Below are 25,534 nucleotides of genomic sequence, written 5' to 3'. Positions count from 1 at the left end.
CAATCCTCCCGCAAATCGAGTCCTTTGCATTCTCTGAACGGACATCCGATGATCAACGTCTCATCTATGGACTTACATTACTTGCCTGGCCAGATTCATTATTTGGTTTTCTGAAGGTTCCGATGTTGTGCTAGTTCCACATAGTGTGCCTTGATGTGCGATGGTACGATCTCCAGCGTGTTATGTCCACTTCGGGAATATTGTGAATCAGTCTCCGTCAGGTCTACTTCTCTGAAGACGTCCACCTGAAAACTGTTGGACACTTTGGAAGTTGTGTGGAAACGGAGCTCTTCTAGTCACATGCTGAAATTCTGGACCAGTATCAGATAAGTGCAATAATGATTTGCGAAAATGTTTCTGTGATATATATTCACCTTTTAATATTATACTAAAACTTAATAACATTAGCAAGGTGTTCTTTACTAAATTTTGTAATCGTGTTCTTTTGGTGATTTGAATAAATGTCTTGATTTGAAATATGACTTTGAGTCATTTCCTTTTGCTGTCAAATAACTTGAAAAATAAAAATAGAATCTGGGAGTGCATAAGAAGTTGCACTCAACGTGGTTTGTGACACCATGTTCCATTGTCATTTTTGTTCCCCTTGATGCCTACTAACAACCCTCTGAGTTTGTTGGTCCATTAACAAAACACCATGGAATATATGGGATACAAGGGGTCATATTTTCTAGTAATATATCACCACCCATGGGGAGGGGGGGTTTGCATTTGCTGACTTTTAATGACAAGGTCGAAGAAAAGGTGTTCGAATGATGATTGTGTGAGAAATAGAGGTACTAAAATATAAAATTGGGTTATACGTTGGGAATTTGGTTGGTATATATGAAATGGTATACGATTTCCAAAAAAGTACAGTATTTAAATGTAAGTTAGGCCTTATACTTCTGGCACTTACAATTGGGTAGTAGGGGTGTTAAGTTTTACAGGCATTTGTTATAGCAAGATTAGGGTTGAATAAGGCAATGAAGGTTACATGTTGTGGGTGACAATCTAGGAGTCCGCAAATTTTTTTTGGGGGGGGGGGGGCGGCAAGGTTGTTTTGATCATTGATCATTTTTGTCACACCACTGTCATTTTATGCACACGAGAGCTAATTAGACCGGGACCTACAACTTATTGCTGATTCCGAACGGCCGGCTTGTTTTTTATACTCATCGAAGAGTTGGTGTGTTAACACTTCAATGGGGGACTCCCTGCAGTAGCAATGTTCCCTGCAGTCATGTTGCAGTTTTTTTTGTTGTACCTGTGTCAGGAAATGTTTCTGACAATGTTTCGGACAAACCGGGTATCAAACTTGCGAAAACTCTAAACATCCTTTGGTATTTTAGACGAGCATCTTATCGACCTGGGTTGCCCCACCTGAGGCGGAGTTGTTTCCAAGTTTTTCTTTGAGGAGTCATACTAGTGGATAGATTTTTTTCCCCTTCAATGGATTAAGTTCCATAAAATCAAAAGTTATATTTTCAAGAAAAAAGCCAGAATTTCTGAAGTACTACCATACTATTGCGAGAATCGGCTTGGGTGTGTTCTGTCAACATGATAGCTAGATGGCAATCTCTAGCTTTAGATAACAAATACAACGCCACAACAGGCAAAATGCCCAACAAGGCGGCTGATAAAAAGATGCCCATAAAAATATGGATGTCATACATTTAAAAAAAAAACAGTAACCCAATTAAAAATGCAATTAACACAAATTACAAACAATATATACACATGATAAAACCCTATACAATGCCCATAAAGAATACCCATGGTTGTCTTATTCTAAGAATGGATAGCTTCTCGATTTACTCCAACACTCTGGTTCTGTTCATTTCCATATAACCACTCAAAGAAGGATCGACATAACTACAGATTTGTGTCAGAGTTCCTCAGTCTGTAAACCAATGCGCAGCAGTGCTGATTGGCTGGAGTTGGTTTTCAACTTTGAGCTCTGAATGCAAGTCGATCTCATGTTGAAAAGTCTCACCACTGAGAGCAATGGGCCTACAACGGTACAAATATTCGACAGTTACGCTTCACTCACAATTTAAAATATTGATGGCAGCACTGGAAAACCAGACACAACACTAGATAGGCACTGAGACTGTTAGATACACACCCACATTTCCGACACAACTCATTCGGTACTAACTTGTCTATGACAATAGACAGGAGGTGTGCTGGGTTTGAAAGAAAGTCTTCGTAAATGTTAGAACCATTGAAATATCGATAACAATTCAATGGACCACTTACAACCATGATTTTTAAAATTTTGCCTTCCATGACTAACTTGTCTCAGTCAACTTTTACCCATGCCTCCCCAAAATACTTGAAGTACTACTTCAAATCACTGAACAGTTGCACATCAATATAGACAGCTCGCCACTGATAACAGCTGGTGACACCCTTAGAAGCTGCAACTCACACTTTGAAAACCACCGACATGCAGTACACATGTATTAATATTTTATTCAAAAGCTACGTGATCATCTTTATGGGCATCTTTTTATCAGCCACCTCGTTGGGCATTTTGCCTGTTGTGGCGTTGTATTTGTATTTGTTTGTGGCAAATGTAAATAATTTAAATTTTATTTTCTTAAATTTTTGAGTCTGTTTGAGAACCACTTCTTTCATCATTTCATCTTCTCAACCTATTCGCCATTGCGAATAGGTTGAGAAGTGAGTTTTCCTCATTAGACTCGAATATTTATGGTTTACCAGTTTTCACGAATATATATACAACAGATGTTTTTCACGTGCCACTTTGCTATGTCCGGGCATGGCTCTTTAAATTGAAATTTGAAATTGAAATTTATTACACACACACATTACAACATATAATACAGACGCAATATACAAAAAAACATAAATTACCATTTATATATTAGCCCAAGGGATTATGTAATCATGACTCATCATTGGATTTGTTGGTTCATATTGATGATACATTTGTGTCATTATTATCTAAGATGGCGGACAGTGAACCAATACATTATATCAGGTGGGAAAACTTTCGTCAAACATTGCCTCCTTATCAATGTTTGATAAAAGAGTTATGCTGATGTCTTCCTATCCTGCAGTTTCAAGTACATGACACACTGTAACTTAATTATTAACTCTTCAAAAACCTGTTTTTTATATGTCGCCACCTTTCACTTAATCCCTTCTCTGGGGAGAAAAAAAAGATGATTCTCTTCTGTGTGTATTTCTTGGATTAAAAAACTTGCGTTTTCAACAATAAATATGATAGAAAATCAAGAATGTAACTAGGCTAGGGCAACCGGGGCACTGTCACAGGGCTCTGAGCCGATTGAGCCCCATGAAAATTTATGTAGAAGGCGTCTGCTCAGCCAAAATTTGGTTCAGTTTTCCGGACCCTTCATAAAATTCCAGATATGAAAAACAAACCCCTCACAAAATAAAAAAATGATAAATCCACAAATTTGAAATTTAATTTCTTTTGTGATAAATCAACTAGATTATTTCTGTTCCTATAAAATTACTCATTTCTCGCAAAATTAATGACCCTTTTTACAAAAATAAAGAAACTTCTCATAAAAACACGACTCTGCAAAAAAAGTCTGGGCAGATGCCTGCTTACAACAAATAGAAGTCTGCCCCAGGACCACTGAAAAGGCACCACAAGGTGTTATAGAAAATGAGTTTGTCACCCATGGCTCTTTTGCCAGTTCACGGTTCACCTGCTGCTCCCCAGAATAGTTAAGTGGTGTTTTTTCACTTATAAAAGATCCAATTCAAAGCAAAAAGAGACACAAAAATCAATATCTTCATCTTGCCGGAATGCCCCTAGAAGCCATATGGCATACACTTTGAAAAACCCTGTCATATCACATCACTGGATTTGATGGTTCATATTAATGATACATTTATTTACACTGCTGGCCACCGTAAATGCAACACCCTGAAGGAAGCATGCAAATAATATGAAATTTACAACATGCATTAGCGGAGATGAGATATGCAAATGATTAGAATTTCAGCGCAGACGCACATCACGCGCGCCTGTGGCACCACTTCAAAGCGCTATTTAAGGCTTAGAATTTCGACGATTTGAAGTATGGCAATTGTGTTTTTCTTGTGGTTTTTTCAAAAAAAACGATCAATTATACCTCGTAGAAAACAGCGATCATCTTTTGATCAAGTATCCGAGTTCGACAGAGGAAGGATAGTGGCCTACCGAGATTGTGGATTATCTTTCAGGGAAATCGGTAGTCGTGTTGGACGAAACCAAACAACTGTAATGCGGATATGTGATCGTTGGATTCAGGAGGGTACGACGGACCGACGTGTTCGATCGCATCCACCTCAGTGCACCACTTCACGTGATGACAGGCGTATTGTGCGTATGGCAGTGACGGATCGCTCAGCCACATCACGAACCATAGCACAGCACATTCAGTCTGTACCGCATCATCCAGTGTCTGCGCGTACCATTCGACGCCATTTACAGCAGAGTGGTCTGTCCGCAAGACGTCCATTGCTTCGTCTACCCTTGACGCAGAACCACAGACGTCTCCGCCGCCAATGGTGCGATGAAAGAAGGATGTGGACGGCACAATGGAATGAAATTGTCTTTACTGACGAGTCACGCTTCTGTCTGCAACACCACGATGGTCGGATTTGAGTCTGGAGACACCGTGGAGAGAGGATGCTGAACAGCTGCGTTATGCACCGCCACACTGGTCCTGCACTGGGTATTATGGTATGGGGCGGTATTGGATATCACTCTCGCACTCCTCTAGTACGCATTGCCGGTACTTTAAAAAGCCAGAGCTACATCTCCGAGGTGTTGGAGCCAGTTGTCCTTCCTTACCTTCAGGGCTTGCTCACAGCCATATTTCAACAGGATAATGCGCGACCACACGTGGCACGCATTGTCCACAGGTTCTTTGTCAATCGCCAGATTGAATTGCTTCCCTGGCCAGCTTGCTCTCCGGATCTTTCGCCGATAGAAAACATGTGGTCCATGGTTGCTCAACGATTGACCCAGATTACATTCCCAGCTGCCACACCAGATCAACTTTGGCAACGCGTGGAAGCTGCTTGGTCTGCTGTACCCCAAGAACACATCCAAAGTCTCTTTGAATCAATGCCGAGGCGTGTGGCAGCGGTGATCTCCAACAATGGCGGCTACTCTGGCTACTGATTTTGGCAGGAACCACACTTTATAGAAGTCTATAAATTTAATCATATGATGCTTGGTCAACATGTTATCTACAAAATAAATATTGTTGCGATATCTCTTGTCTTTCTTGGTGTTGCAATTTGGGTGGCCAGCAGTGTAATTATTATCTGAGATGGTGGAGATTCATTATAACAGGGGTGGCCAACTTCTTAATATTCAAGGGCCAATATAATATTTGGTTGCTGCATCATGGTCCTCAGGTGCAACTCCGATGTATATGCCACGGTTGAAGGTAAAAGCTTGGAGACAAGGCAAGATGGTAAAAGTCCGAAAAATGCTTCCAAACATTTTTATTTTGGACTCATTACCAAGTTAAGCCCATTTTTAATCAGTCAATAAACCATCATTAACTTATTAGTTGTTGACAATTATTAATTAATTAATAACTAAACAATTAAATTATAGTAATTGGAAATTAATACTGATGAATAAATAATTTTATTTATTCTCAACAGCAAAAACCTGTTTTAAAGAATGAAAAAATGATCATGAACTTATTAGTTTTCCTAAATGCTGTGATGTATCCAAGTTTAGATTCACTTGTACACAAGGACATTAGTTAGTGTCCCAACATTTCCAGAGGGGCACGGGGCCATGACTCGCTCACTGCGTGGGGAAGTGAATCAGCAGGCGAAGCTCACCCAGCACCCCCGTATGTCAGGGCGAGAAGGGGGGGGGCCATCATGACGAAATAAGTTTGACTTCAATACTTATTACTATAAATTCAATAATAAGCATCATTAATTAGGTATTAAGTGCCATTCACACTAGTAATTATGATTATTGAACAATTATTAATCATTAAAGATGAGTGGATTAAGTTAATGATGGTTAATTAATTCATTTAAAACATGCTTTTAACTGGTAGGAGTAAATTAATTATGAGCATCAATTACTTAAATAGCATCAAAATTTCATCATGGTGGTTATTTCGTTTGTTAATTCATTATTTGTTTATAATTATTAAATTATTATGAATCAACTAATAAGCATCAGGAACTGATAAGTTCATGATGATTAATTGATTAATTTAAAACAGACTTTGACGTGGTAAAAATCCAAAATGAAAACGTTTACAAGAGTGTTTTGGACTTTCACCAACTCGCCTTGGTAAAACCCAAGTCTTTGAGATTTTACCATGACATATGAGCTGAAACGACATAGATGTAATGCATCAAAAAAATTTGTTTCTTCCACAAATTATTCCATTCAATACAATCACCCACATAAGCTTCATTTTTTTTTTCAAACCGAAGCCACTACAGAGATTGAAAATGATAAATTTCCTATAGCAAATTGTAAAAAAAAAATTTCTTCATTCATAACTACTACCAGCAGCAGCACAAGACTAACAAAGACTAACTGACAAAAATTTCTGCAAAACCAATTTTATATAAATCTTTTATATAGTATAATAAGGTCCATTTTTTATAAAATAAATTATATATACAAAAAATTTTAACATAAAATTTATAAAACATCTATGCCAAGTTTTATAAAAGAGACTTTATCAAACTTTTATAATGTAATACTGGCCTTAGACATAATTTTGAGAGCAGCTCATCAAGGCTTTTGACTTCATGTTCTTCGAAGGAAAATGTTTCCCTGTGAAAATTGCATCGAAGGGACAAACAGATAAGAAAGAATAGGGGGTGGCCATAATTTGCAAGACATTGCTGTATTTTCCCGTAAATTTAGGCACCCCAAATTTTTTTACGACAGTGATCCAGCATTGGTAGAAATAAATACAATTCTGACTGATAAATACAATAAATTTGTGCCATTAGATTTTGACAGGGTTGATAAAAAAAAAACCCTGGTTTTTTGGTTTAAACCGTTTTTTTCTGGTTTGAATGCCATTAACATTAAAAACAATAAAATTTCTGAAAACATTCAAGCTTATAATAATTAATTAAAATATTTTTATGTAATTAACACTATTCCCATATTAATTAATCTATAATTATTTCTTACATTTCAACAAAAACCAACTTTTGTAATTTAATATTTTATAGCTTAACTCAATGAATTACTTTGTGTTTGAAAATTCTTATAGTTATTATTAACCATATAATATAAAGGTGTTTTCTCCAGTTACTTTCAGTATGCTTAATTACGAAGCTATTTTATAAAAACTGTGATAAAATTTAGGAGAATATAATGTATTTAATGAAGCATAAATAATGCAGATTAAAATTAGTGATGATTGACGATATATACAGGGTGATTATAACTGAAGTTCTGATTTCAAAACACTGTAAAAAAAAGAGCCATTGTCAGAATGACTTGAAAATTTGCATGGATATTCCCAAAGCAATGGAATTTTGTATGGCAAAGGGGAAAAAAAAACGTAAGTATTTAAAATTAATGACACTGTATTCATCCAACACATGGGAAATTTGCTCACAGAATGAAAACAAGAGCTAATCAGGACAAAATGATAACTTAATTAGCCTTGCACAATTTCATAATTCTGGGAAACATCACAAAAATAAAGTAATTGAACAAATAACTACAACTTACTCAAGAAATATTAAATATGTTGTCCACCGTGTTCTGGCTATGAGATGAAAGTACAAAAATACTTAGAATAGAAATGGATTACCTTTTGGGTTTGATAATACGGTTAAATAATCGACGTTTGGGTTTACCCAAAATTCAAAACGAACACTGCTATACGTGTTTCAGAACTATATGAAGTTCCTTCATCAGTAGCAGAAACAAAGAAGAAAAAAGAAAATATTGAAAAAAAAAACTCCTTATAGCGGGAGTTACTCGCTGTTGTAGACAAGAGTCAAATTGAAAATGAACCGGCAACAAAAGAGCAAGAGGATGGAAAAAAGAAGAAAAATTGCGGAGCCAATCACAACCGAGAACGTGATAGTGATGCCGATGGAGAAGAATAATTATTGTAGAAACTGTTGCCAGATTTTTGAGAAGGGTTGTGTGCTAGATAGGTCGTTGACCAACTGGTTTGTGTTTTTGTTGATGTGGAATGATTCGAAGAAATCCAACTCAGATGGTGAGGGACATTTTTGGATGATTTTGGCAGAAGAGAAGTCAAATTTATGGTCAAAGAACCAGCGGTGTTGGGCTATGGATGAGCGGTTAAGGTCTTGGTTGCTTACGTATCTTCTATGCTCATTTGAACGGTATTTTAGGGCATGTTTAGTTTGGCCTATATATAATAATCCTCATTGGCATGAAATGCTGTAGATGCCCCAGTTGTTGAGTGTGTCAATGGGATCTTTTAGTTGAGAGAAACGAAGTTTATTGACAGGGGTGAAAACCACAGAAAAATTGTATTTCCGAAGGGTTTTAGCAATGCGTTGGCTGGTTTTTGGGAAGGCAAAATGATCAATTTTTTTGTGTTCAGGTTTAGGCTTGGTTTTGGAAGTGTTTTTAATCAGTTTGCTGTGTAGATTATCAATGAGAGAGCTACGGTGGCCACGATTGACTGCTATTGCTCTAAGGATATTCAGTTCAGCATCGAGTAACGTCGGCAAAGAGCAAATATTAATGGCTCGCTTCACGTATGTGTAGAACGAGGCATACTTTTGTGATGGAGGATGTGCAGAGAGGTTGTGAGGGGGTAGAGAAACAGCAAACGGTTTGCGAAATACAGTGGTAGAGGAAGTTTGTTCATGGCGAGTGACCAATACGTCCAGGAATGCAATTTGGTTATTGTTTTCTTTCTCTATAGTGAACTGAATGCAAGGGTCAATGGAATTGAGAGTATTTAGAATATGGTCAATGTTAGCGTTACGGTCAAGAAGAACGAAGTAATCATCAACATATCTGATATAAAAAGGAAAACTAATTTCACGGAAGAGTTTTGTATCAAAATAGTGCATGTAGATGTCACTGAGTACAGGACTGAGAGGGTTTCCCATGGCAAGGCCTTCAGTCATATGATAGAATTGTTTGTTGAAAGAGAACGTATTTTGGTTGAGACAGACTTGAGTAAGGTCTAACAGTTCAGAGATTTCAAATTGGGAAAAATGGAATTCGGTAAGTCTGGTCTAGAACTAGAAGTATGGTTAGAACTAACCATTTCATTTCGTGCACCGCCCAGGCTCTATCGACCATTGTCAATTTTAGCCATTGCCCGGATGAGGGGCTGGGCAATGTCGGGTGCTTTATTATGCATATAAAATATAAAATACATGAACATTGAATATAAAAACACATTTAAAAAAAAAAAAAGTATATACAGATTTAAATATTTCTATTATACAATATGCAATTTATTCCGATGAGCTCTTCTGATGTCCTTTCCAGCTTTATTGAACCCGAGCCCCCGTTCCTCTCTGTGGCCAAGCGCCAGGTCCTGAACCATGTTTTCCCTCATTGGCTTGTTGGCTCGGGTGAGCCCTCCGCCGTGTCCAGGCCAGGTCCTGGACCATGTCTTCCCTCGTTGGCTAGTGTGAGCCCTTCGTATCACATTGGTCCGACCAGGTGTCAGGTCCTTCAGCATGAGGGGAGGGGGTTGTTCGATTATTCAAAAGCTCCTCAGCTTTTGGTTGGGTGCTTCACAGTTTAAACACTGATCATTGGGACTTTGTTTCTTGATTACTCTTTCACTGGATCATCCTATTGGAAGTCAGAGTCCGAGTCTTCCCATATTTCGACCGCTTCTTCTCTCTCCGATTGCTCTCCCTCTGTGTCATATTCTTCGTCTTCTAATTCTTCTATTTCCTGCAAGAGTACCCTATCGACGCTGTCTTCGGCTTCTGCCCTTGCTCTCAGTCTTTCGCTCCTCCTCAGTTGTTGCGTTTCATGTGGAGTCTGGATGGTCTCATCCCTCTTGGTGTGGAGATGTTCCTGGTTGGCCTCTAGGAATTTAACCAGGTCCTTGATGGTTTCCAGGGCTTTTCCATCTCTCTCCATCCTTTTGAACCATTCATGCTCCAACTGAGGGAGCGGCTTAACCAGGTGGAACTCTGAGGTCTTTTCGCACTCTGTTGCGTAATGCAATGGGCTTCCGACTCCTCCACACAGGCACTTGTCATTGTTTGAGATCCCGAAGCGGAGGAAGTGGGTGGGGAACGGCCCGTGGCCTGAGAAGAATATCGTCTTCTCTCTGCTCCAAGATCTCTCTCTCCACTGTATTTTGGGCAGGACCCTATGGATTAACTTCCCATGTGTGGCGGGGTGGTCCCAGAATTTCTGCCACTCTCCAAGGATGTGAATCTTTATTATCCTTTTTGCAGTCGCTGCTGGAATCTTCTTTTCCAGGAGGATCGTACGGTTCAAGGTTGCTGCCTTGGCCAATCGGTCCGCCTCCTCGTTCCCTTTTTCTCCGACATGGCCACGAACCCAGTTCAATTGGATGTTTGGATTTTTTAATAGAGCCCTGCGGACGGTCCTGGCGTCCTCGTGAGGGGGTCTCTTATGGCTTCCAGGCTGGATCGGTTGTCTGTGTATACTTTGGACTGGGTCGTTGTGTTTTCCAAGCTGCTTACCGCTTCTCTTAGAGCGAAGAGCTCCACCTGGAAAATCGTGCACCCTGTCAATATTCTCTGCTTCCACTTCTGGGTTACTACGTCATCCTCGTATCTCACGAAGGCAGCACCCGTTCCATCCTGGGTTTTAGAACCGTCTGTGAATATAGTGGTTCCTTCGTATGAGATAGGGCCCGTTTCTTCCAGGGTGATGATCTGGCTCTCCTGGATGTCGGTGGCAGGGTGCACATCCCAGCCTATCCTTCTCTGCTCTAGCTCACTCCACTGGTATTGGGCCTCCCCCAGACTAATGTTCCTCTTGAGTCTTGTCACCATGGCTGCTTTGGCCACATACTCCGTCTGAAGACTCAGTGGGGGAACTCCTCGATGGCCTGCATGGCTGCTTTTTTTGACGTCTTGTGGTAGGCTCTTGTGAGAAGGTGCAGGAAACCTCCCTGCAGGCTGTCCAGCTGCCTCTTAAGCTTCTCTGATGGGTCCTGGTACCACGCAGCAGCTCCGTATGTTATTATCTTGATAGCCACCTGGTCGTACAATATCCTTCTGAGCTTCTGCGTTAGTCCCCATCTTGGGCCTGCCATGCTCGCCAATGTTTGAAGGTTAGCGTTCACCTTGGCTCCCTGGGTTTTTACGTGTGATATCCAGTCCAGGTCTTTGTCCAGAGTGACCCCAAGATATTTCATCGTCTTCTTCCATGGGATCCTGGTTCCCTTCATCCTTATCTTGGGTCTCTTGATTCTTGAACTGTACCACAGGTAAGAACTCTTCTCGATTGCCGGCTCCAGATCGTTGTTGTGTAGCCAATTGGCCATCTGATCCAGAGTCCTGGTGGCCTTTTCTTCCATCTCTTTCCATTTCTCTGTGGCCATGACTATTAGTATGTCGTCCGCAAAGGCCTGGACTCGTACTCCCTCTTCCCAGGACTGTTTAAGTAGGCCGTCCACCGTGACGTTCCACATAAGGGGACCCGAGCACGAGCCCTGCGGACTACCTCTCGTTTGGTCATGTTCCACGAGCTCACCTCCCAGCTCCATGCCCACTTTCCTGTCTTTCAGGAGATGCATCAAAGTCTGTGTTAGATCTTGTGGTGCGGGAATCTGGGCAAAGATCTTTCTCAGGTTGGTGTACCGAAGTGCATCGAGTCCGGTTATAATGCCGGACTCGTGATGCGAGGATCCGGGTTCGAACCCCACAGTGGTGGTCGGCTGAAGTTGGTTTTCTGTGGTTCCCAACTTCAAGGCGCAAATGCGAGCCGATCTCCCCGTTAAAAAGTCTCGCCACAGAGAGCAACAGTCCTACAACGGTAAATCATTAAACCATAACACTTCACTCATAGTTAGAAAAACTGGGGGCAGATGACAGCACTACACATAACAAGCATTACACAGAAACAAACTTTACGTCAGGTTGCACTACACGTACACGCACATTCCCGCATGTACCGATTCATTGGGGGTTCGTTGGGGGGTTCCGCGGGGGGGGAGTGCATGTGTGGTGTAGCAGTAGTAGGTAGGGCCTCCAAAAAATGGCTCGGGGATCCATGATGTTCTTAGGTCAGCCAACTCGTTGGGCAATTTGCCTGTTGTGGCGTTGTATTTGTATTTGTATTTGAATGTGCCCTTGATGTCGATGGAGACCAGCGCCACGTGCTTTCCTTGTGTCCTGGCTTCCTTGATGTTGTCGACAACGTCACAGAGTGCTTCGTCCGCCGATCTCCCCATTCTAAAACCATATTGGTTCTGGTGCAAGTATTGTTGTCTCTCCAAATGGTACATCACCCTCTGGACTAGGATCCTTTCCAGAATCTTTCCGGCGTGTGGGAGCAGGGTGATTGGACGATACGACTTTATGTCGTCCACTGGTTTTCCTTGCTTTAGGATCAGAATAACCTTTCCTCTCTTGAAGACCTTGGGAAATCTCCTCAGCTCCAGACACTTGTTGTAAAGCGTGGTCAGGAGCTCCGGGTGCTTGCCATTAATCACCTTCAATATGGGCACGGTAAGCCCGTCCGGGCCCGGAGCCTTCTTGTTACCTGTCCTGCTCAGCGACCGCTGTACTTCCTTCTGGGTGATGTTCGGTTCCATCGGGCCAATGGGGGGCTCTTGCTGGTTCTGGCCCCTTCCTTCCTCCTCATCTGCTTCTCTTCCCAGCTCCGCCTCATCAGTCGGGTACAGGGTTCTGAGTTGCCTGGCTATGGCTTCTTCCATCGTCTGGTCTTCTTCTCTCATGATGATCTGGGCCGTGTTTTCTCTTCTCTTGGCCGTCACTCTGTAGACGTTGCCGAAAGCATCCGTGGCCTTTTCACAGTACTGACGCCATCCTTCAGTCTTCGCTTTCCTGAGCATATTTGTGTACTGTGCCTGGTGTTTCTTGAATTCGATGCACCTGGTTGTCTTGAGTTCTTCTTCTTTCGCCCTCTTCCATCGCCTGTGTCTGGCTCGCAGGTGCTTCCTCTCTGTTTCGAGTTGCTGCGTCCACCAAGGTGCCACTTTCTTAGTTGGTGGTTCTTTCCTTGCCAGAGTCTTGTCCGCCATTTCTCTGAGGCAGTCTAGGACCTTTTCAGCGGCTTCGTCGAGAGTTTCTCCGTTGTCCGCTCTCATGATCCTTCGCAGGAGCTTAGGGATCTGGGCCGCCACCCTCTTGACAAATTTTTCCAGTCTCTTGATGGACGAGCTATACCTGGGTTTTGGGGGTACAAGACCTTCCGTACGCCACTGGAAGTGGATGTATTTGTGAGAACCATGGGTGACTTCATCTCCGACATGCCATCTTCCCAGTTCTCCGGTGTCCTTCCAGAACGTCTGGTCCGGCCACCCCCTCTTCTCATTGTGCTCGTAGGTCGGTACTACATTGCTCCTGCTGGCCACTTGGAGTTGGAGCTCCATCGTCAGATTACGGATCGACCTACCTCTCTCGTCATCCTCCCTGTAATTCCAGTCTGAGTGGTGGCCGTTCAAATCAGTACCGATTATCGTTGGTTCTCCCCACTGGCTGAGAACTACCTCTCTGATCTCGGCAAGGGTTTCCTGGATTTCGGCTTTCGGTGAGGAGTAGCCGCTCATGATGACTACCTCCTTGCCATTGACCCTTGCTTTGATCGCTGCTGTGTGCTAACCCAGCTTCAGCGTGGCCGCTTCTATATTCTTATTGCAGAGAATTACGGCTGCTTTGTTGTTCTGGGATTTCCACTTTCTCCACGCCTGCGGCATACCTTGTAGTGCACCCTCGCCGTCCACGGCTCCTGGATGAGGAGGACATCTACTTGATTAGCCGCTACTTGTTGCTCTAGTAGGTATGTGGTTCGTTTGGCCCTATCTGCATTGAATTGCAGAAACTTGAGTCCTTGAGGCTGGGCTACTGATGTCTGGATGTCAACTGGACGTGAGGTTTCCTGACACCTATCTGCCGTAGGCACCGTTGCACTGCCATCCGTTTCCATATCTTTGTACTAACTTTAGGGTGTCTTGGGCGCCTAATTTTTGTCAGGTGCTCCTCACTGGGGCCTCACCCATCTTCTGAACGTGACAGTTCTAATCAATGGGTAGGTTCCAGTACGGTCCCTGACATCTTCCACTGTCGTGATTGATCTGGACAATTGTAATTCTCTTCCGCCTGGGCAGTCCTTCGCTCCGTGCCTATCGGCGTATCTCGCCGGGCTTGTGAATTGCGTGGCCCGGTGGCCCATGGCTTGGCACCTCAAACAGCGTGGCGACGGGATGAAGCTCAGAATTTTCGAGTGCCACTTATTAGTAGTGACCACCCCTTTTTTCAGCGCTGCCTCTAGTGCCCTGTTCTTTGTCACTTCCACAATTTGATGCACTCCCCCCGCAATTCTCGCTTTGAGCTGCGACTTGATCACAATGTCCTTTCCTGCCAAGTCTAGCGCTTTTTTGAGAGCCGTCACTATATTTTCCTTGCGTGGGTTAGAACTAACCATAACCAAGGCTGACAAAGGAAGGCAAATAGTCATCATGAATAGATCGGATTACGTTGAGAAATCCTCAACTCTAATTAATGATGGCCCATATCAAAGGATACAAAAAGACCCCAGCTCGCATGAACTTAGCACGGTCAAGTCAGCCATAAAATCTTGTCAGATTCTATCTCAAACCATGAAAAAAGCTCTCACCCCATCAGTTGTGTTTTGCGGCAGGTTTACCCACTGCCCAAAGTCCACAAACCCGATATTCCACACCGACCCATAGTCTCGAATATCGGCACTGCCTCTTACAAGCTTGCGAAACACCTCATCTCAATATTTTCACCACTCTCTTGCAATAACACACACACTATGAGAAATTCAGTTGAATTCGAGCAGAAACTCCATACCTTCAATCCTGTTGACACAAAAATGGCCTCTTCTGACGTAAAGTCGAGCAATAGCAGTCGATCGTGGCTACCGTAGCTCTCTCATTGATAATCTACACAGCCAACTGATTAAAAGCACTTCCAAAACCAAGCTTAAACCTGAACACAAAAACTTGATCATTTTGACTTTCTTCCCAAAAACCAGCCAACGCATCGCTAAAATCCTTCGAAAATACAATTTTTCTGTGGTTTTCATCCCCGTCAATAAACTTAGTTTCTCTCAACTAAAAGGTCCCATTGACACACTCAACAACTGGGGCATCTACAGCATTTCATGCCAATGCGGATTATTATATATAGGCCAAACTAAACGTGCCCTAAAATACCGTTCAAATGAGCATAGAAGATACGTAAGCAATCAAGACCTTAACCGCTCATCCATAGCCCAACACCGCTGGTCCTTTGACCATAAATTTGACTTCTCTTCCATCCGTTTGACTTCTCTATCCCTCACCGTCTGACTTGGATTTTTTCGAATCATTCCACATCAACAAAAACACAAAACAGTTGGTCAACGACCTATCTAGCATACCACCCTTCTCAAAAATCTGGCAACAGTTTCTACAATAATTATTCTTCTCCATCAGCATCACTATTATGTTCTCGGTTGTGATTGGCTCCACAATTTTTCTTCTTTTTTCCATCCTCTTGCTCTTTTGTTGCCAGTTCATTTTCAATTTGACTCTTGTCTACAACAGCGAGTAATTCCCGTTATAAGGAGTTTTTTTCAATATCTTCTTTTTTCTGCTACTGATGAAGGAACTTCATATAGTTCTGAAAAGCATATAGCCGTATTCGTTTTGAATTTTGGGTAAACCCAAACGTCGATTATTTAATCGTACAAAAATACTTGTTCAGCAGATCAGGCTGCGTCATGGTAATGATGTGAATGTGCTTTCAATTCACCAAAGTTTGCAATCCAACCACTGTTCATAACATTTTGAAGTACCTCCCCACAGCCAGAAGTTGCAAGGGTTAAGGTCAGGCGAACTAGCAGCCAGCCAGGTGTCATGTCATTCTATTATTGCCAAAAAGGTTCTTCAGCAGCAGCTGCTTTGCTGGTAACGCAATGTGCATCTTGATAGCAAATCTGTGCTATCCACACACTGATGCTGTTGAAATGCCGAAATGATGTGGTTGCACAACATAGATTATAGGCCTACTGCTTGCCAAGTACAGCATCCTCCACTTGCACATTTTGCACTTTTCTTTTCTTTTGCCGAAGAAATTTCCATTGCTTCAGGAGTATCCATGCAAATTTTCAAGTCATTCTTATCAGTAGCTCTTATTGTATAACTTTTAAATCGAAACTTTAATCATAATCACTGTCACGAGTGCACCTACACTCAATCCCCCCCTCGCCTTCCCATAGAGAAACCACACATCAATACATACACGGGAAGCAACACGTGTGTTCACCTTTTCCCTCACCAGGGATTTCCACGACACACTTGAACACCGAATAAGTACTTATTACATAACACAATCACAACTCTCCAGACAGACATTGTGCCTCTAGGCCAATGAAAACCCCTTACAGAAACCAGGCGATTGCCTTTGACCAATAGCAGAAGTCTTCACCAACTTGGTTTGGGAACACAAGGCACCACTTTTTGTAATTTCTTTATCATCAGAACTCATCCATTCGATCCACAAATTCCTCAAGTAGTCTTTGAAGAGCTTGTTGACGCTAACACCTAAAGGCTATACAATCAATGTTCGGCTTTGACATCGGTTTTGTGGGGTTTGAACATATCCCATACCAATAATGCCAGTTTCTCCAATACTGCTCAGGGCCTTTTGTTCCATATTTTCTGGATTCATTGTAGAATGCCCTTTTCATTTATTCAGCCATTTTTCTGGGCCTGCCCTTTTCTTGGTGGAAACTTCATGTTCGAAGAAATTTTCTTCCTTTTCAAAATCACAACTAGAGGCAATTTCTTTACATCGGCCATGAATGACAGCTAGATCATAAATCATGTTTTTTCATGCCCAGTTATTCTAACTACATTGTATTCTGTATGTAAGTGGTGTATTTTCTTTCCGCGATATTGCGGAAAAACTTGACAGGGATGTATCCACTGTGCATAATTATTGGCAGCAATGGTCATGGGAAGGCACTGTCTCAAGAAAACCGGGGTCAAGCTGCACACAGGGCAACTACTGAGAGGGAAGACTGCTGTATTCATCAAAAAAAGGGCTGTGGTGACCCTACTGCATCTGCAGCAGAAATTAGAGCTTCTGCTGTCCCCAGAGTGACACAGCAAACTGTAACAAATTGATTACTTGGGGGACAGTTCTGAGCCAGACTGCCTGTAGCGTTCATTCCGCTAACTCCAAATCACTGCCATCTGTGACGTCAGTGGTATCGAATTAGAACTCATTGGAGGGCGGAGTGGGGATCTCTTGTGTTCTCAGATGAGAGCCGCTTCTGTCTTCGTGCCAGTTATGGTCGTACGTTGGTAAGGAGGCCAGGTGAGCACATGGAACATAGCTGTCTGTGGCGTAGATACACTGGACCTACACCAGGAGTCATGGTCTGAGGAGCGATTTCCTATGACAGCAGGAGCACTCTCGCCGTTATTCTTAGCAGCTTGACAGAAAATTTGTACGTCATACTGGTGATTGACCCTGTTTTGCTGCCATTCATGAGTAGTATTCAAGGGGGGGGGGGTGTTTTCCAACAGGATAAGGCTCGTCATACTGCTGCTGTCACCCAACGTGCTCTACAGAGAGTGGACATGTTGTCTTGCCCTGCGAGATCACCAGATCTTTCTCCCATCTAGCACATATGGGACATTATTGGAAGACAAATCCAGCGTCATTCACAACCAGCATTAACTGTTGCTGATTTGAATGATCAAGTGCAACAGGCATGGAACTCCATCCCACAAAATGACATACAGCACCTGTATGAAACAATGCATGCACGTTTGCATGCCTGCATTCACAATCGTGGCAACTGCAGTGGTTATTAATGTACCACCATTTCACATTTGAAATGCATTTTCTCGCACTTACTTTAACCTGTGAACTTGAAACCTTAATCAAATAAATATGTTACCTAGACAATTGCTTTGCCCAAATTTCATTTCTCTAAATAAATTTTTCCTTGGTGTTGGGATTTCGTTTTCCATCAGTGTATGTTGGTACAACATCTACCAATATTTTCAATAAACAATTAAGCATAGAATTGAAGGCTTTAGACAAAAATAATTTTATGGCTTTTTCATTAGGGGGAAATGAGTGCCCTCCTATAATGCATTGGAAATATTTGAAGTTATACCTAAGTTAAGCTTCCTATACTTTCTGCAATTTTTTCCATATACAAGCAAATCTAGAAATAGATCAGCTATTCCTCTGCACTGTCTCTATGGGTGAGATTCAAGTCTATATATTTACCACAGATCTTCTATATTTCTTTTAATCAAGAACTTTGTAACTTTAACATATTTCAATACTTTAAACATTTCATTTGCTCCAATAAACAGCTCCAAAGCAGATAGGAATAAAGTTAGGTAATGACCGATAATATCATACCTGTACAACAGCAGCAAGGACCCTACATCAGCTCTCCTACTCTCCCATCACAATTAACAATTTTCCAACAAAAAGTGATTAAAATGGTGAAAAATACTGCTGCATAAATGGGATGAAATTCTTACCTAGATAAGGAATACAAGGCAGTTTCAAACTACCCATGTGTTCTCGTAGCTTCTCGAAATTATTGGTGTCTGAAAATATGTCTGCCAGTTTGTAGTAGGTGCTCGTTTCTTTCTTTGGCAAATGCTACAGAGAAAAGAGATGACAATCATATAAATACCAAAAAAAAAAACTCCACAAAACTGGTCAAACATACTGGTCCAACCAAGCTTGAACAAAGTACGCTGCTTGTTCTTTCAGAACATTGGTTGATGTAGAACCTTACTCCCAAATTATATCTTTGTGCCTGCCTGTCTGCATGCAAAGCAGTATGGTAATGGGTGTGTGTGTGCCAGGGCTCTCACTCACAAAATTAGAAAAAGTAGGACGGGGTATCCTCTTGCACAACATAATCATAGCATAATAAAAAAAATACCTCAAAAATTAATTTACTTTTTTTTTGAAATTAAAAAAAAAATTCATAGCATTATTTTAGTTGTTGAATAGCCTTTACTTGTTAACTAGGAGAAGACCCTTCAATTGATTCATTATGAGGACTTGAAGGAATCGACTAGAGCCCCATTCACATGTGAAATAGAAAAAGTGGGTTTAAAACCTGCTTCAAGAATTTTCTCTAATGACTGCTCTATATTTCTTTCCCCACGAAGGAAAAAAATTGTCAAGTGGGTGCTTGAACTCCCAATGCTACCGCAATATTAGCACATGTAAACACAGGGCTTAGGAGTAAAGGTTTAAGGTCCAATTTTTGTACCTTCTCCTGGTGCAGTCCGTAAGTAGCCATGTTTAACACATGGTGAATGGACGCGGATGGGTTTCCTCCAACCCACACTGGCCAGCATGGAGGATTATGGCAAAAAAACCCTCTAAAAAGAAGTATGAAATCTGTCTATAAACTAAGGCCCTCCGTCCCAAGCAGTCTGAGTGTCCCTGATTATGGCAGCGACCAGCAAGACATGAAGACAGAAAGAGCTAAGAATCTCTGGGTTGGACCAGGCTGCCATAAGATGACGACCTTGGCCACGTATAACGAACAATCTCTTTTATCAGAAAATTGTTTACAAGAGTTGGAAGAACTGGAAAGAATAAATTGGGACATCTTAGGCATCTGTGAAATAAGAAGAAAAGACAATCAAACTTCCCAGTGGATGTGCATTTTGTTACAAAGGAACAGATAATGGAAGAACTAGGAGTAGGATTTCTCATTCATAAAAAGTGGAAAAATCACATTGTTGAGTTAAATAGCACATCTGATAAGAGTTGCAAAATTGGTTATGCAAATATCAAGCAGATGCCCCGGATACAGATTATACGTCTATACACTAACAACAAGCTATTCTGAGGAATAAGTAGAAGACTTTTATGAAGAATCAGACGAGAGGAATAGTAGAGGAAACTATCATATCAAAATAGTCATGGGTGACTTCAATGCTAGAATTGGAGAGAGAAGAAATGGTGAAAGGTCAGTTGGAAGTCATGGTTACGGTGTATAAAACAACAGAGGGAACAGACTCGTCAAATTTGCAGAGAGCAAAGAGTTATGCATCATGAATTTGTTTTTTAAGAAACCCCAAAGAAAGTGGATGTGTAGAAGCCAACTGGAACAAGCGAGATCGACTACATCCTAGACATAAGCGTATAATTCCTGATTGCAGTGTTCTCAACAAATTCAATATAGGAAGCGATCATCGACTGGTGACACGTAGAATACTTAACACTAAAATGGAAAGAGCAAATCTTAAAAAAAAAATACAAAAACTCATCGATATGGCAAATCTTCAAGAACATTGATATAAATTCCAGTTGGAGTTGAAAAACGGATTTGATTTGTTATACAAAACCACCAAAGACGGACAAGATGTCACCACAATGAACAGAAACTTAACCACTACCCTAAAAGAAGTCGCTGTAGGAAAAAGGAATCAAACCGATGAAGAAAATAACAGAAGAAAGAAAGAAACTGACAAAAGACTGGAGAGAATTTCAGATTGAGAAGAATGACCCTAAATCAAAATTGGAATACACAGAACTTAGTAAGACAGTATGAAGAAAGATTATGCTCTAAAAATGATAAATGAAACCATCACAAAAGATGGAAATGAAATTATTAGTATTGCAGAGGAATTTTACAATACCCTATATAAACATAAAGAAAGGAGATCGGAACAAAGAAAAGGGAGCAGGAAGAAAAGAAAATGGAGCAGAATTTTACACTTGTGCTGAAAGAAGTCTACAAGGCTATAAGATGTATGAAAAAAAGGAAAATGCCCAGGTGAAGATGGGATTTCAATAGACATTGTTAAAGCAGAAGGCGAAGACTATGCCAGTGTGTTAGCTGCTTTGTGCACAAATGGTCTCACAAAATCGGATCTACCTGAGGGTTGGAATAATGCAATATAATGGTTCTTTACAAAAAGAGCAAAAAAGAGGATATCAAGAATTATCGACCAATCAGCCTATTATCAGTACTTTATAAAATCTTCACCAAAGTGCTGACATATAGGCTTGAATCCACATTGGATGAAGCCCATCCAAAAGAACAAGCAGACTTTCAAAGTGAATTTAATACAATGGATCAGCAAAATGTGTAAATTACAAGGTCTGATGTAAATAAGTCAAGGAGAAATAGATGGTTTTATGGCGCTGTCCACCTTTTTTTAAAAGGGATTTGTTTACATTTTAATGTTTGGAGCCAGCGTCATTTTTTGGACAAATGAAGCACTTTCATTCTTAGCTCTTTGCTGAGCTTTGTAAAAATTATTTATGCATCTGGAAGCTCTATAAAATACAGAAGACAATTAAATGCTATTGGGTAGCATTAGAATCACAAAACCCAGAATAAGCCTATGTATTCAACACACTGCTTTTTTTTTTTGTTATGCAAACTGTTGTTTCACCAATAAACAAGATGTGCAACATAATTTTGCATGATGGTTAGTTACTGTAGACCAAGTAGTAATACAAAACCAAGTAGTAATACAAAATTATTTTTTTCCATCCACACAGAAGTTTTTAATGGCTACTCTACTTGATAAACCTTCAAGCTAAGCAAAAGAAAAATTAATAAACCAAATAATCCGCATGCAACTCCCCCCGCCCCTAAATAACCTGAAAAATTTCAGCTTTGGCAGAATCATTAATTGAAATCGATTACATTATATTATTTAGTAATATATCAATGATTACTTCTCAATTAAAATCGATTATACAAATTTTTTTGATAGGATACAGTAAAAAATTAGGAAAAATAAGACAAAAACTAGAAAGTAGGACAAAAGTAGGAGAAGTGGAAGTCCTGATGTGTAGAGAGCAGCTATACCTTTTTTTTTAACTTTTAATATTTCATTTTTTGTTGTTTTGGTCATTTGATTTTATATTATAGCTTAAGGAATTGGATTTAGAGCTAAAAAAATATGAAATACATTACTTACTACCCAAGTCTTCTTTAACCGAAAGATAGGGGCACTCTGTAGAGCAGAAAGTATGGCAAATTCAGAATGCAAATTGTTGAGTTCATGTAAACGTTTGGCAATTCTTACAAAATGAGCCATTATATCAGCACGAGACTTTGGTGTCTGTCCAGATAGAATTTCTCTGACTGTCCAGAAGCTCACCTGAAAATTCATTAATTTATTAGAATTGAACAAAAAAATTTTGGGATAGGCTGTATCACAGACACTGCCGCAAGTTTTAACATGAATACCTTCTTTTTGCCCTGAATTGTGTGGTAGGTACTAACTTAATAGAATATGTATCATAACCATCAAATGTGATTGATATTGGATTTGTCACAAAAAATATCTATCAGATAATATCATTGGCTTATGCACTGTTAACCTACCAAGATATAGAATAAAACAATTTTGTTATGAACGTGGGCAATGAGCCTGATACATGGAGTAAAAGAGGCATTAAAACCAGAGTGGCACCATTGAATTTGTATCAATAATATCTATCAGTTGACACCACTGGCTTCTACTCGCACATAAACCTCCCAAGATAAGGGATAAAATAATTTTGTTGCGAATGCTGGTCATGAGCTAGGTACCCAGACTGAAAGAGGTAATAAAACGTGAGTGGTACGATTGGATATGTCTTAATGAGAGATCTACCCACAGACATCAAAAATACAGAAAAAAATATGAATACTTCTTGAGATATGAGCATTTAAACGATTTTGTTACGCAACTTTTTGCGAATGCATCCAATATTGTTAGATGATTTAAAAGACTTATTCACATCAAAAAAGACATTAATTGGCAAAAATGCAATTCATTGACACCATACAAAACATGCAGCCTGAGGCATGGACCAGTCGATGAAAAAAAATATAATGGCAACTCACATGATTGAACCGTTGTGTAAAAGCAACAATGTTTGGAGCTAGAGTGAGTTTTTCCTTTTTGTTCCAAGCACAACTTGAAAGCTCCTAAGAACAAAAAAAAAATTCAATCACTCAGAATAAATTTAGTTCAAGTTCCTATTAATATTTCAGTTAAGAGCTTTAGAAAATAGAATCATTATTAATCATGAAAAGCTAAAGTAATTAAGAGTCAATCTGCTGATTTGAACTGCAACCTCCATGCACCAGATTTCATAAGCACTTGGTTTTTAGAAAAGTTATTGAATTTGGCTTTCAGTAATATTTACAGTTACAGTCACGTAATTACAGTCTAATGAAGATTACACAACTTCCCTTAGTGAACCCATGCTGATTATTCGACAATAAAGGAAACATATTTTTCAGATATTATGCCAAGGTGAACTCTGAAAATGAAGTAACCTGGTCCTTGTGTGATGATCTCAGATTCAAGATCGCACAACGATCCTAGATTGTACGTCTCCCGAGGAGTGACGTCATCTTCCTCATGTAGACGTGCGTTTTTTGGCTATGTCACTGCACTAGTCCGGAAAGAATTTCTTCCTAGTATGCAAATAAGCCTAGATGGCGCATGGAGCACTTTAACTCGTATAAGAAGGCGTAGTTCCTTCTTACTTGCGCCTTCTTTGTGATTTGTTAGCACGTGAGCACTGCTGGTGTGCTAAGAGTTCTCCATTTTTGGAAGCGGCCTGCCAAGTAATTGCTGAGGTCTCTGAAAAATAATGGATTGAACTTCCCTCTTCACTGAGGATCACCTCCACCAGAAGTTGCCTATGCCGAGCTGTTAGATAGACTCTTCTTGATCTGCTACGCAGGACTAACCTACCATTCTTGAACGCTCTTGCTTCGTTACCATCTGATGAACTAAATCCAGTATCGGGAGTCTACGCATCCATTGCCACCAACTGGAACCTATGGACTTGTCGTCGCCGGTCGTTCATTGACACAGACTGGAACCTACGGACTCGTCCCAGATCGTTTTTCTCTGCCGACTGGATTCTACGATCTTGGTACTGCCACCTATCGGACCCTATGACCTCGCCACCTACAGACTCATTGTCAACTACCCATCTTCACCGAGTTGATCCCTCTAACTCATCGTCACTCATCTCTGTCGACCGGACCCTATGGACTCGTTACTACTTGTCAAGAGGACTTGTTTGTGGACTTACCTCGACCCCCTTCAAATTCCCTGATTCAGAAGGTGATTAACTTTTCAGTTCAGAATTCTTTGTTGTTAGAAAACATAATAAATAATTTGTTCCTTGTCAATGTGTCTTTGCCTGGTCACTTACAGCGATGCATACAAAAACCCTTAATGCAATGAAAACGTTGCATTTAAATTGGAGGCACAGATGGAATGCATTGCTTTGACCAGAGACATAATTTTTTGACATTTGAACAAGTCGTCAGTTATGAATAATCAGGACTCCCTGTTAGATTATTTCGATGGTTTGCCCAGTTTTGCTAGTGATCATGACTTGAGTGGTTCTGCTGTAGGAGAACAAAATGTTGAGCAGTTTAAGACGCGCCCTATTCGGGTTCGAGATCGGTTAGCTGGGAACCTTAAGTTACATTTTTCAGGTGAAGGATCTGTAATAGATTTCTTGAATAGTTTTGAAAGCTTTTTTCAAGTGGCTAATAGTCTTGAAAATAAGGTGGATTTTGTTGTAACTGCATTAGAAGGTTGTGCGTTAGAATGGCGGAATCGAATTGGGAAACAAGACTTGAACTCTCAAGACTAGATTACTGGAAGAATTTCCATGATCTTTTAATAGAAACATTTTCGGAGTTCAGGTCAAGAGTACAGTTAGCACAAGCCCTTTTTTCACGTAAATATGTTTCGGGAGATATCGAAAAGTTTGTGTTGCGAACAGTTGAATTGTATTTTCAGTTTGATCCTAAAGTTTTGGACTGGGAGAATCGGTTACGTTGCAATTGCCGGAAGAGTACCGTAATTTGTTAAATGTGAAAGGTCCCAAAAAAATTCAAGAACTTTTTCTACTGTTGAGAGATTTGAATACTAAAAGGTCAGTTGGTACGAATAGGGTTGTCCGTAAACCTCAAGAGACACAAAGTCGTTGTTTTTCCTGCAATGAAATTGGGCATTTTAGTAGAAATTGTCCACGCACTCAAATTTGGAGTCTTAGGTTGGAAAACCCTGTGTCGGGTGTGGTGGGCGGGAATTGCATCTGAAGTTGACAAATGCCCCATAAATGATTTTCTGTGTCCTGTAGTGGTCCTCAATGATTATGCATGTAAGAAGATTATCGATATGGCTGCGGATGTTTCGATTGTTGATTCCAAGATTACAGCGGTGTTGATATCCAGAGGTGCGAAATTGAAACTGAGGCAGGGCTATGAATTTATTTTGGTGTTTGGACAAAAATGTCGACCGAGGGGGTTACTTCCTGTTGAAATTGAGATTAAAGGAATTGTTTTGAGGACTAA

The 25,534-nt window shown here is 40.6% G+C and overlaps 1 protein-coding gene and 1 pseudogene across 3 annotated transcripts in view; both read right to left on the bottom strand.

Annotated features, from left to right (window-relative positions):
• LOC149083460 (ras-specific guanine nucleotide-releasing factor RalGPS1-like) overlaps positions 1 to 25,534 on the bottom strand; it is a 120,525-nt gene that overhangs the window by 49,330 nt on the left and 45,661 nt on the right. For all 3 annotated transcript variants that reach the window (XM_089233974.1, XM_089233975.1, XM_089233973.1), the window contains exons 5-7: positions 23,048 to 23,131; positions 22,134 to 22,316; positions 18,708 to 18,831 (exon numbers count right to left, since the gene is read on the bottom strand). In XM_089233974.1, coding sequence (XP_089090100.1) covers positions 18,708 to 18,831; positions 22,134 to 22,316; positions 23,048 to 23,131 — 391 coding nt within the window. The remainder of the gene's footprint in view (positions 1 to 18,707; positions 18,832 to 22,133; positions 22,317 to 23,047; positions 23,132 to 25,534) is intronic.
• On the bottom strand, positions 8,119 to 9,199 carry LOC149083461 (uncharacterized; annotated as a pseudogene).

This window comes from Pholcus phalangioides, unplaced genomic scaffold, assembly GCF_987345545.1.
Source record: "Pholcus phalangioides strain wild (caught in Gottingen) unplaced genomic scaffold, Ppha-v1.0 ptg000008l_1, whole genome shotgun sequence".
Lineage (NCBI taxonomy): Eukaryota > Metazoa > Arthropoda > Arachnida > Araneae > Pholcidae > Pholcus > Pholcus phalangioides.
The sequence above is the reverse complement of the archived record's forward strand: the minus strand, read 5'-3'. Positions and strand labels throughout refer to the sequence as shown.